General features: G+C 58.4%; 1 protein-coding gene across 4 annotated transcripts in view; it reads left to right on the plus strand.

Moving 5' to 3' along the window:
- L3MBTL1 (L3MBTL histone methyl-lysine binding protein 1) overlaps positions 1–10,001 on the plus strand; it is a 35,533-nt gene extending 25,532 nt beyond the window's left edge. For all 4 annotated transcript variants that reach the window (XM_077187259.1, XM_077187258.1, XM_077187260.1 and 1 more), the window contains 9 exons: positions 336–421; positions 962–1,072; positions 1,314–1,428; positions 1,686–1,785; positions 2,681–2,878; positions 3,117–3,163; positions 3,858–4,015; positions 4,642–4,704; positions 5,587–10,001. In XM_077187259.1, coding sequence (XP_077043374.1) covers positions 336–421; positions 962–1,072; positions 1,314–1,428; positions 1,686–1,785; positions 2,681–2,878; positions 3,117–3,163; positions 3,858–4,015; positions 4,642–4,704; positions 5,587–5,721 — 1,013 coding nt within the window. In that variant the 3' untranslated portion in view covers positions 5,722–10,001. The remainder of the gene's footprint in view (positions 1–335; positions 422–961; positions 1,073–1,313; positions 1,429–1,685; positions 1,786–2,680; positions 2,879–3,116; positions 3,164–3,857; positions 4,016–4,641; positions 4,705–5,586) is intronic.
- Positions 10,002–11,716: the final 1,715 nt, after the last annotated feature.

The raw sequence follows: 11,716 nt of genomic DNA on the forward strand, positions 1-11,716 counted from the left end.
GAACAGGCTTCCCAGCGTGACATGGGGGTCCTGGGGACACAAACTTCCCACCAAGGCTCCTGTACACATGTTCAGGTGCAGCATGGTGCTTGTGTTAGGCCAAGTCTCCACTCAGAGATACGAGGGGACCCCAGCTGTCTGTGCACACCCAGCTGTTTCTGCTTCCTTGCACTGTGGGTTTCATGGGCCATGAGAAAATAGCAGCACTTCTTGGTGTCTCTCAGGTTCCCGTGTGCCCAGCAGACTTGGGTGGCCCTCAAAGGCAGTGGGGCATTCTGGGGTACTTTCTGACTTCCTGCAGGCCTGTCTCACCTCCTGCATCTTCCCCCTCCCAGATTATCCTGATCCTGACAACTTCACCTGGGAAAAGTACTTGAAAGAAACTGGAGCATCTGCTGTCCCAGCTTGGGCCTTTAAAGTGGTGAGTGTCACATCATCTGCTCCACCCCACCTGGGCAGGAATTTGGGTTTTCTTCATTGTCAGATCTTTGCTTTTGTGACAAGTCCCGTGATGTTGTGTATTCTCCTGCCACAGGCCTAGGCCAGGGTTCAGAAGTCAGGCCTATCCTGGGCAAAGAGTTCAAAATTGGGAAGAATGAGGAGTATGACTGTGCTTTCAGCTAAACAGCAGCTGAGTGATGGAAAATAATTTAGGTTTGCTTGATTAGTTTTTGTCTCAAACTGCACCACCAGCAGCCGTGTTCAGCCAAGTGTGGTTGCAATACAGATCCCCAAAATGTGTCTCTTAGAGACCTTCTTCCCTGGGGCACATGTTGTTAAAGACAGCTCAAATGCAGGGGGGGCTGTTTCTGGTTTCTCCTGTTGCCACTGTGAGCTGGGATGGCTCTTCCCTGGCCAGGCCAGGGCTGGGAGCTGGGCTTGAGGAGGACACAGTGCTGGGAAAGCTGCCGAGGGGGCAGGAGCCTGAAGCTCCCTGCTCCCCCTGACTGGGCTCTTCCAGCGCCCGCCCCACGGCTTCCTGGTCAACATGAAGCTGGAGGCAGTGGACAGGAGGACTCCTTCCTTCATCCGAGTGGCCAGTGTGGAGGACGTGGAAGATCACAGGATAAAGGTGGGTGCTGGAGCACAGTGAGCCTGTGTCCAGGCACTGTGCTGGCTCACTCCTGCCCTTCCCCTCACTGGGAGTGTGCAAATGGGGGGCAGGTCCCAGTGCCTGGCTCCAGGAGTGCCTTGTGAGCCTTGTGCTGCACTCCAGCTCTACCCTGCTGCTTGCACTCAACTAGGAGGGCTCCAGAGCTCCTCAAAGATGTGTGTTGGCCTTTGAAGGGTGACCTCTCTAGTTGCTTCCCCAGGTCCATTTTGATGGCTGGAGCCACGTGTATGATTTCTGGATTGATGCGGATCATCCGGACATCCATCCCATGGGCTGGTGCTCAAAAACAGGACACCCATTGCAGCCTCCTCTCAGTAAGTGCTGCATCTGTGTCAGCTCCTCCCCACAGGGCACAAGCACTCCAGACACTGTCACTGCCACCTGCCCATGCACAGAAACGGGAGGGCAGGTTCTGGCTGAGAATGGGCAGGGAGGAGAGGTCACTCCATGGATTTGTCAGTAGGAAAAGCCCTCCCTGTTCGGTGCAGGCAGGGAGCCCAGAGCCCTAGCTCTGCCTGCCTCGGCTTGCAGCCTTAACAGCCTTTCTCCTGTTCCTCTCCTCTGCCTGCAGGGCCAAAGGAACCAGCCTCCTCTGCCCACGGAGGCTGCCCAAGCCTGGGCTGCAAGAGCATCCCTCACTCCAAGAGCTCCAAGTACAGCTTTCACCACAGGTGAGCTCCCTGGCACAGCCTGCAGGGGCACAGCTTCTTCCCTGCCAGGCTTGGCCAGCTCTTCCTCTACTCCTCCTCACCTGCCCCCCCCACCAGCACCCAGCCTTTCCATGCACTCACCCACACCTGGCTCTGCCCCCTGCTCCCCTGGACCCCAGCTGGAGTAACCCCTGTGAGCCCCTCCTGTGCCTGTCCTGCAGCCCCAGAGCCCCTGAACGTGTCCTGTGTGCCCATCTACCACAGGCACCTCTGGGCTGTGCAGAGGACAGTGCAGATGCTGTTCACTGACACCAGCTATGAGAATGCTGCTCCCTCCACCCCTCCTGGATGCCTTTCCCTGTCAGGCTTTGAGCAGGCAAGTCCCAAGAAGGAGCAGTGCATGGTTCCAGCTCAGGCAGTCACTTGAGGGACCCTTTCCAAGGGAAGCCAGGCTGGGTCTAGTGCCAACCCCAGCACTAGGCTGGTGTCAGGAAGAGCCAGTGTGGTGGAGTATCTGTGAGGATGGGGAGGGCTGGTGTGCTTCCTGGGGGTTTCTCTGCTGGCCACACTCCTGGCACACACTTACTGCTTGCTCTGAGGCTGGTCTGGATGCCTGTGGGGGCCAGGGAAGATGGAGACTCTGGGAGCCCCAGTGAGCTGCTCAATCAGCACACAGGGTCCTTGCGCAGGGTTGCAGGGATGGCAGAGGGCCAAGGTTTGTAGCTGGAGGGACTGGCTATGCCCTGCTCCTGCCCCCAGCAGCCTGGCCACGGGAATTGGCTCAGCACATCTTTCTCTGCCTTCCATGGCCAGGGCAGTGGCTGCCCGTGCTCAGGGGCAGAGGGGTGGCCCCGCTGGCTCGTCCCCAGCGCTGCTCCAAGCTGGGCCCAACAGTTGTGTCCCCTCTGTTCTCCAGGAAGTGCCCCACGCCGGGCTGCGATGGCTCAGGCCATGTGACGGGGAGGTTCACAGCCCATTACTGCCTCTCAGGGTGCCCGCTGGCAGAGAAGAACCAGGGCAGGCTAAAGGCCGACTTGTCTGACACCGAGGCCTCGACGCGCAAGAGGAGCCCCATGGGTTTCCCTCAGAGAAAGAAATCTCGGCACCACGGGAGGTAGGGGCACAGCCAGCGTGCGGGGAGGGCCCCTGTGCCACACTGCCCGCCCTGCAGGGGCCACCAGCCCCCAGAGGCTCCTTGGCCTCGCTCCTGCCAGCTCTGCCGGGCACCTCTGTCGCTTTGGCTGTCAGCCCTTTGGGTCAGGGCCCTTTGGGTCCCAGGTGTGCTCTGGGCACTGGGGAGGAGGGCCCTGGGCCAGTCCCAGCCCAGGACATCAGTGTTCCTGTCTCTTTAGAGGGAGACCTCCAAAGTACCGGAAGATCCAGCAGGAAGACTTCCAGAGTAAGTGCCATCCTCTGCCATGGTGTCACTGCAGGGCAGGGCTACAGGAGCTGGGGTAGGTGGGTGTACTGGGCGTGGGTCTCCCTTGGCTCCCACAGGTCTGCCCCAGTGAGGGGCTTGTGGTCAGCTGCCATGGATAAGGGACGTGCCCGCCTTGTGCCATGGCTCACAAAGCTCCCTTGATTTGGCTCTGGGGTTATGCCTGGGAGTCTTTGAGTGCTTTAGGGCATGGAATTAGGATCCTCTCTATGGCATGTATTTTCTGTGGTGCTTTGTCCTGTTCAGACAGGGATAGTGGGAAGTTGTGCCCCAAAATTTCAGTGTGGTTGAGAACTGCCAAATTATTGCTGCCACATAGAAACTGATGCTGGACAGTTGGCTTGGCTCTGATTTGGTTCTGATGCAGACAAGCAGATGCCTGATGTATATTCCATCCAGGATCCCTTTCACCATGGGCTGTCCTGCCACCTACCCCACCACTGGGGGTGAGTGGAAAATGAATGATTAAAAGTCATAAGAACAAGGCAAAGCCAAGCTTGTCTCAGCTGCTTTTCCCAGGCTCCCTAATCCCATCTAAGCGAGCACTTGGATACACTGACACCCTGTTAACTCAAGGGACAGCGACTAGCTCTTGATACCCTCATGGGATGTTCTCATCTCTTACCCCGTGTCACACGTTGTGCTTTATCCCCAGCTATTTCCTCAGACAACGTGCACCAGTCGCTCTTCATGTCCGCCCTGTCCGCCCACCCTGACCGCTCCCTGTCCCTGTGCTGGGAGCAGCACTGCAAGCTGCTGCCCGGGGTGGCTGGCATCACAGCAGCCACGGTGGCCAAGTGGACCATTGATGAGGTGAGGTGCTTTGGATGGCTCTGTGCTGGCCCCTGATGTGCCAGCGTGGCTGAGAGTGCCCTGCCTGGCTGCAGCACCGTGGCACAGGCACCAGGCACTTCAGTGGCCATGTCCCCTGAGTTAGCAAGGAGGGGTCTGCTGGAGACATTGTTACCTTTGTTCACTTTGTTAGACAGCCATGGTGACCCCTGTTAAGGCCTGAGTAGGTGGAGGAGCTCAGGCACCAGCCCCAGCAGCCCCTGCCTGCTCTCAGGCACTGGCACAGCTGCCCAGGGCAGTGATGGAGTCACCATCCCTGGAAGTGTTCAAAAGCTGTATGGATGTGACACCTAGGGACATGGTTTAGTGGTGGCCTTGGCAGTGCTGGTCAGTGGTGGCCTTGATGATCACAGAGGGCTCAGCCAATCTTAATGATCCCCTGATGTCCCCATGACCCCTCTGGGTGCCCCTCTCAGGCCAGTGCCTGTGCCTGGGGCCAGGGGTGGGCTCTGGAATGGGAGGGCAGAACAACTGCAGCCTCTGCCCCTATGGCACCCTGCAGGGCTCAGAATGTGAGGATGTGGGCTCAGGGGGGTCTCCAGCCAGAATCATTGCTCTGTCTTGACATTTCTCTCATTTATTCCAAGGTTTTTAGCTTTGTGCAGACTCTGACGGGTTGTGAGGACCAAGCCAAGCTCTTCAAGGATGAGGTGAGAAGGGCTGGCACATGAGAGCAGGTGGTCAAGGACAGCTGGTTGCCACCAGGGCTGGGAGGAATTGGCCACTGGCCTTCCTGCTGTGGCTTGCTGCTGGATGCTGAGGGTACATCCAGCACCTGGCAGTGGTCCTGCCCTGCAGCCCCACTGCGTGGGAGGGTGCAGCTGTCTGGCTGTGTCCCTACAGGGCAGGAGGGAGCTGTGCTGCCCCGTTCTCCCAGCATGCGGGGCATCCCCTCTGAGGGGATGTGGATGGGCGACAGGAGGAGGATGGTGCTGCAGCCTGAAGAGCACCATCACCTCCTGCAGGGAGCTGCTCCTCCTCACCCTTTCATCCTTCCCCCTCTGCCCCTCTCACCAGCACTGCTGCCTGTCAGGGTCGACGTTTTTGGGCTCTCTGTGGGCAGATGTGGTGAGGGTGGCTCTGACACCCGGGGCTAATCCTGGGCACCCTGGCTACAGCCACTGTCACAGCCTGTCTGGGAATGGCCACTGTGCTTTAAGGGTGCTCAGGCAGGCAAAGCTGAACCGGGGCAGTGTCCACAAGTGCTGGTCCCTGGAGCAGGGAATGGATGGCTGCTTGCCCAGAGCAGGTTGTGGTGGCTCTGTGCTGTGCCCATGGGGCTCCAGCACAGAATCCCAACCTGGCTGCAGTGTGGGCTCCTGGGATGGCCCCTGATGAGCTTCTCCCCCTCTGCCCTGTTGCTGGACACATCAGCTGCCAGCTGGGGTTTCCCTGAGGAGTGCTGTGGATGGGCTCTGCCCTGGGCTCTGGGGTCACCTGTGGCTTCTGCCCAGGTCATGCTGGTTCTGGCTGTCCCCAGGAGTGCCAGCCCGGGTTTGCAGTAGTGCCTTTGTCCCTGCTCTCCTTCCCAGATGATCGATGGTGAGGCGTTCCTCCTGCTGACACAGGCTGACATCGTCAAGATTATGAGTGTCAAGCTGGGCCCGGCACTCAAGATCTACAATGCCATCCTCATGTTCAAGAATGCTGATGACACCTTAAAGTGACTTCTCTTGGCCCAGCCGGGACCCTCCCTTATCACTGGTGCTACCAAACTGTCCGCTCAGGACAGAGATTTCCCAGCCGACCGCAGCTTGTCCCGTCCTGCTCGTGTCCTCCCGGTGCCACACGTCCCCTCCCCAGCCTCCCTCTCCCATCCTGTTCCCTGCCCGCTGCCCTTCTGCAGCACTGGGCCCAGCCCTCGGGGGCGGTGGCAGGGAACGAGGGTGGAGGTGGCACTGGCCCATCTTGGTGCCACAGCTGCCCCCACTGTGTCCTGCTGTGCCTGGGTCCCTGTGCCCCTGTGCCCCTGTGCCCGGGTCAGGGGTGCTGAGGGCCGGGGGAGCCCTGTGGAGGTGTCACAGCAGGGGCTGGCACCCACTGGAGTCACCCAGGCAGGGAAGGGACTGCCTGCCTGCAGCCATGCTCACACCCACTTAAAGGCTGCTCTCGCCTTTGCTCAGCAGCTGAGAGAGATTTGGGGTTTTTCCCTCTGTGTGATCCTCTGGGGCTACTTGTGCTAACACCGTTTCCAAGGAACATTCTTGAAGAGCTTCTGCTCATTTTGCCTTTTTCTCTGAATTCTTTTGACTTCCCCTTTTTGAGGCCAGTTGATGACTGCTTTGCCCCTACACTGCACTGCAAACCAGTGGCCACCTCTTGCCCCTTCAGGGAGCAGCTGTCCTGGCAGCTGCTCTGCCCATGACCAGCACCTGTGCTTTCTTCCTCTTTCCTGGAATTCAGCAGCCTCAGGGCCCTGCCAGGCCAGGGCTGGCTGGGTGCAGAAAAGGCTCCACTTCTTCTTGCACTTCAGACTGTTTTGTCCAGCTCTTCTCTGGGAGAAAGGATGCTTGGATAACTTGTTCCCCCTGCACCTATTAATGAGTCCTCTACAAAGGAAGTTGGGCCCTCTTTGGTCCTTGTAATAGGAGCAAGGTCCTCTCTAGGGTGGGGACAGCTGCCAAGGACAAAAAGCATCCATTGCTCCAATAGGCAGATCCAGAGTCACTTCTGAAGGCATTCCTGAGTTGGCTGAGTCAATTCTGCCAAGCTGCCTTCTCCCCACTCTTTACCCCCACAAGGCACCCAGGTTTTGCTGCCTGAAGAGCGGGATCTTCTGCTGTCCCTGGATCCCTTACCTGCAGAGCTGAAAGAAGTCCAGCACTTAGCTGGTTTGTTTCTGTCCTTTTCAGAACATAGCACCTTTCCAACAGGGCCACAGGCAGTTTGGGAATGCTATGTAACACCATCCTTTGTGATGGAGGAGGGACTAAAGGGCTGCAGAGCCAGAAAAGCCAACATTCCTGGGGGTCCTGGCAGAGTCCCAGCAGCTTTTGAGAAGCCCCTGTGCCTCCTGGCAGGCCCCACACTGCTCTCCATGGTCCATCACCCTGGCACACCTGTGGGAGCTGTGGGAGCAGGGGCTGGCCATGCAGTGCTGGAGGATGGCCACCTGCCCAGATGGCCACATGCCCAGGGGCCCAGCCCAGGTCCGCTTCATTTTCCTTTCCCAACAATGACATTCCAGTAATAAAACAACTTCCCCCCCCTTTCCCAGTGCCCAAAGACAGGGATGCAGAGGTGTGAGCAAGTGCACCAGCAATGTGTCCTGGAGCTGTGCTGCCTTGGGAGCTGCTGTCACATCTGGGTCAACCTGTTTGAGGCTTCCCATGGAAATGTAGCATTTTGTCTCTGTTATTGAATATTTGGGGTCATGTTTGACCTTCTCTTGAAACGTCTGCTGCTTGCTCTTCCACAGGACTTGCAACTTGTCCATGCCTTTGTTTTGTCATTGCTTGGGTTTGATTTAGGCAGCTTTCCTTCTCCTTTCTTTTTTTATGTCCTTGCATTTTTTTAAGCACTGCAGTGTGGCCAGCTGTGGAGAGAGGGAGTGGGAAGGAAGAGCTGTGTCCCTAGTCCCAGAGTCACTCCCCCAGCCACCCTTCCTCTGCAGGAAGTGGTGTGGAGGTTGGTCTCTTCAGTTGATGGAGAGTCTCTTTCTGGGCAGCTGTGTGCTGGGGCAGAAGAGGAGGAGGCCTGGGACCTTCAGCCCAGGCTCTGAATGGTGCTGAGACTTTTCCAGGTGTGATCTGGAATGAAAAAGCTCCCTCACACTGGACACAGCCCTTGAGCTTGCAAGGACCCATCTTAGGAAAGCATCCTGTTCTCATCTGCTGTATTCCCATGTGTGAAGTCATTCCTCCTGCTGGGGAAGGGACTGAGCACCATCCCAGGGTGCTGGGGGAGGAGCTGCTACCCAGGCATCAGATCTGAAACTGCTGTGAAGGAGGGAGAGCCCTGTGTCTCACAGGGCTGCCTGGGAGAGCAGAGGTGGTGAGGAGCTCAGAAGATCCTGCTGAAGGGAAGAGGAGCCTTGAGCCAAGCCCTGGCTGCCCTCCAGGGCTGGCTACAACCAGCACCACTGGCTCTTGCTCTGCTGCTGGGTGCAGCCAAGCCCTGCTCTGCCTGGGCACCAGCCACGCTGGCAGAGGTGCATCCCCACACTGTGCCAGCACAGCACTGCCTGCCCTGGGCTCTGCTCACCTCCCTCTTAAAAACAGACATGACCTGGACCGGACTGCAGGGTGCTGCCCCTCATCTGGCTGCAGAGCTGGAGCCCAGGTGTGAGCTCTGTGCTGGGAGCAGCTGTCAGGAGCACCAGTCCCGTTGGAAGGGTGGGGGGAGCTGTGTCACACTCCTGCTGGATTGAGCATCCTCAGCCTCTCAGGCTGATGTAACTGTTGGGGTACAGAGCTGCTGGATTTGTCTGGGTGAGGGAGTTACAGGGTTGTAGGTGGTCAAGGGCTATTTACTGTTAAAACTTAAAACCTTCTGTGTCCTTTAAACCAAACCCAAAGCATTGTGTACATGTGGATGGGTGATTGTGGGAGTACCATGACGCCATTCCCCTGCTGTTGGTGTGTTGCTGTTTTAGGGTGGGGGTCTCTGGGGCTGTGGAGGCAGCAGACACCCATCCCAGGGTCTCATGTGATGTGTCCTCTGTGAGCAGTTGTCCCTGGTCCCAGCAAGGAGGAAGGTTTGCTGCACCCCTGGCCTTGGTAGGTCCTCCAACCCCACAGAGCATTGAGTGGGGGTCCCCCCTCAGGGACTGTCAAGGACAGCTGTGACCAAGGCAGAAGCACCAAAGTTTTCTGTCCTTCCCCTGCTGCCTGACCAGATTCCTCATAGGGACATTTACTGCCATGTCACTAAGAAGCCAGAGAGGACAGTGGGCTGTCCTGACCCACAGGTTTTCCTCTGGGGCCTTTCTGAGAGTTGTGACTGCAGCCAGCATTTCTAAGTCAATGAAGAATTCTTTAAGCCGAATGTTTTTCTGAGTGGAGGTCCCCAAGTCTCTGTTTCTGCCATTCCTGCCCCTGCAGCTGGTGTTGGCAGGGCTCAGCTGGAGCCATGGGAGAAGTCCCACTGCGTGCTCCAGCCTCAGCTGCGGGTGTCTCCTGGGGGCCTGGTCTGTGGCTGACTCTGGGTGTGGGGGAGCAGTTGGAGCCTCTTGGGAAACTTTTCCTCCTCCCAGTGGAAATGGGCAGCACTGGGGCAGTGCAAGCCGAGGTCTCCATTTCCATGAGAGCAGCCAGCCTGGAGCTCAGCAGGGAGGGCGGCCGTGCCTGCCTCACCAGAGCACAGCTGCCTGCCCTCACCTTCCTCTGCTGCTCTCCATGGCGATCACAAGCACTTTCAGAAGAGAAAAGCACCCTGCAGTGGTCTGGGAGGGCTGGGGACTTAGGGCAGCTGCTGCCTGCAGGGGCACATCTGGGCCCATGGGAGTGATGAGGTTGTTGGAAGAGGGAGCCAGGAGAGGGGTGTGATTTTGCCACTCGGGTTCCTCACTCCTCATCCTCCAGGAGAGCTCCTCGATGCAGAGAGGGAAAGACAGATGGGCTGCAGCCAGGCTCCCTTCTTGCAGCCTAGCCCTTCCCTCTGGGGCCTGAGGCTCACTTGTACTTGAGGGGGGAATGGGGACCATATTGTGGAGGGAGTGTGATTATGATAACAAAAGCTTTTTTGCACTTTCATTCATTTTGCACTCTTTCTTAATTTCTTTTTTTCTGTGTTTTTGATATTGGCGCCTCCTCTCTGTGTTTTCATAATGAAAATCCTTCTGTTGTAGCCAGTGCAGCTATTCTGGAACTGTGTGTCCTGAATGTACAGAGATTTAAAGGCTCTATATATATAAATTTATAGTGGTGCAAAGGTAAATTTATATATATAGATGATGGTGTGATGTGTTTTGTCAGTGTTTTAAAATAATAAACGAATGTGAGCAACAGAGGCCTGTGAAGCAGGAGTGGTCACTGTGCTGCGGGAGCGGTCACTGCAGGGCTGGAGCAGCCACTGTGCTGCAGGGCAGTGGGAACAGTCACTGTGCAGTGGGGTAGCAGGAGCAGTCACTGCGTGGTGGGAGAGGTCAGGGCGCTGGTCACTGCATGGGTGCCACTCCACATGGCCAGCGGGGCCACTGTGCAGCACGGGAGGTCAGTGCAGTGATCACTGTGTGCCCGGGGGAGCAGAGCAGGGGGCACTGCAGTGGTCAATGCAGGGGTCAGTGCAGGGGCAGTGCAGGGGCAGTGCAGGGATCAGAGCAGGGGGCACTGCAGTGGTCAATGCAGGGGTCAGTGCAGGGGCAGTGCAGGGATCAGAGCAGGGGGCAGTGCAGGGGTCATTGCAGGGACAGTGCAGGGGTCGATACAGGGGCAGTGCAGGGGCAGTGCAGGGATCAGAGCAGGGGGCAGTGCAGGGGTCATTGCAGGGACAGTGCAGGGGTCAGAGCAGGGGTCACTGCAGTGGTCAATGCAGGGGTCAGTGCAGGGGCAGTGCAGGGGCAGTGCAGGGATCAGAGCAGGGGGCACTGCAGTGGTCGGTACAGGGGCAGTGCAGGGGCAGTGCAGGGGTCGCTACAGGGCAGTGTAGGGGTCAGAGCAGGGGTCACTGCAGTGGTCAATGCAGGGGTCAGTGCAGGGGCAGTGCAGGGGTCAGAGCAGGGGTCACTGCAGTGGTCGGTACAGGGGCAGTGCAGGGGCAGTGCAGGGGTCGGTACAGGGCAGTGTAGGGGTCAGTGCTGCGGTCCCCGCTCCGCCCGGGGGCGAGACCCCCGCCCCTCTCCGTGTTCCCGGGTGTTCCAGTGCCCGCCCGCCCCGCGGGACCCCCGAGGCACCCGAGACAGGGACCGGGACAGGGACCGCGAGTGAGACAGGAAGCAGGACGAGGATGGCGGCAGGGACGGCCCGGTTTATTCATCCCAGCGCGGGTTCTGCAGGGCAATGAGCGCGGCGGGGCCCGGCGGGGGCGGGCGGCTCCCCCAGCCCCGGCAGCAGCGGCTCCGCGCCGCCTCGGCCGCGATCAGCCCCAGCAGGAGCAGCAGCCCGGCCCCCAGCGCCAGGCGCACGGCGTTGCACAGCGTGTAATCTGCAGGGACAGAAGGGACCGTCACTGCGGAGGAACCCACTGGGACATCCCAGTCCTCTCACGGGGGCAGCAGGGGATCCAAGGGGACGCACAGGGCAAGGGGACACCCCGGGGAGGTCCTCGGCTAAAGAGACACAAAGGGAAGTTCCTAAGGAGCAAAGAGAGCCCCGAGGGGGCCCCCTATGCACCTCCCACATCCCTGTCCCCTGGGACACCCTCTACTCACAGCTTCTCACCTGTGACCCCACCAAGTGGCACCGAAGATGGAAAGGAGAGAAGAAACATGGAGCTGGCCCTCAGCTGCCATACTGTCTTGTCACTGAGCTGTGACAAGACGTATGACTGTCCCTTGGACTGGGAAGTGCAGGGAGAGCTGTCCTTTGAATCTTATCCCCACCTATCAGCCCATCAACCCTGGTCTCTAGGTCATCTATAGGGTCCCTGAGGAGCTGGCCAGGCTCAAACACAGGTGAAACACCCTCTGCTTGGTGCAGAGGCTCAAACATCCCCTGCTTGGTGCCCTCATACAGCTGCTTTCCTGCCCTAAATCCTCTTTTCTAGTTCCCCCAGGATGTGACT

This window comes from Agelaius phoeniceus, chromosome 17 (genome assembly GCF_051311805.1).
Source record: "Agelaius phoeniceus isolate bAgePho1 chromosome 17, bAgePho1.hap1, whole genome shotgun sequence".
Lineage (NCBI taxonomy): Eukaryota > Metazoa > Chordata > Aves > Passeriformes > Icteridae > Agelaius > Agelaius phoeniceus.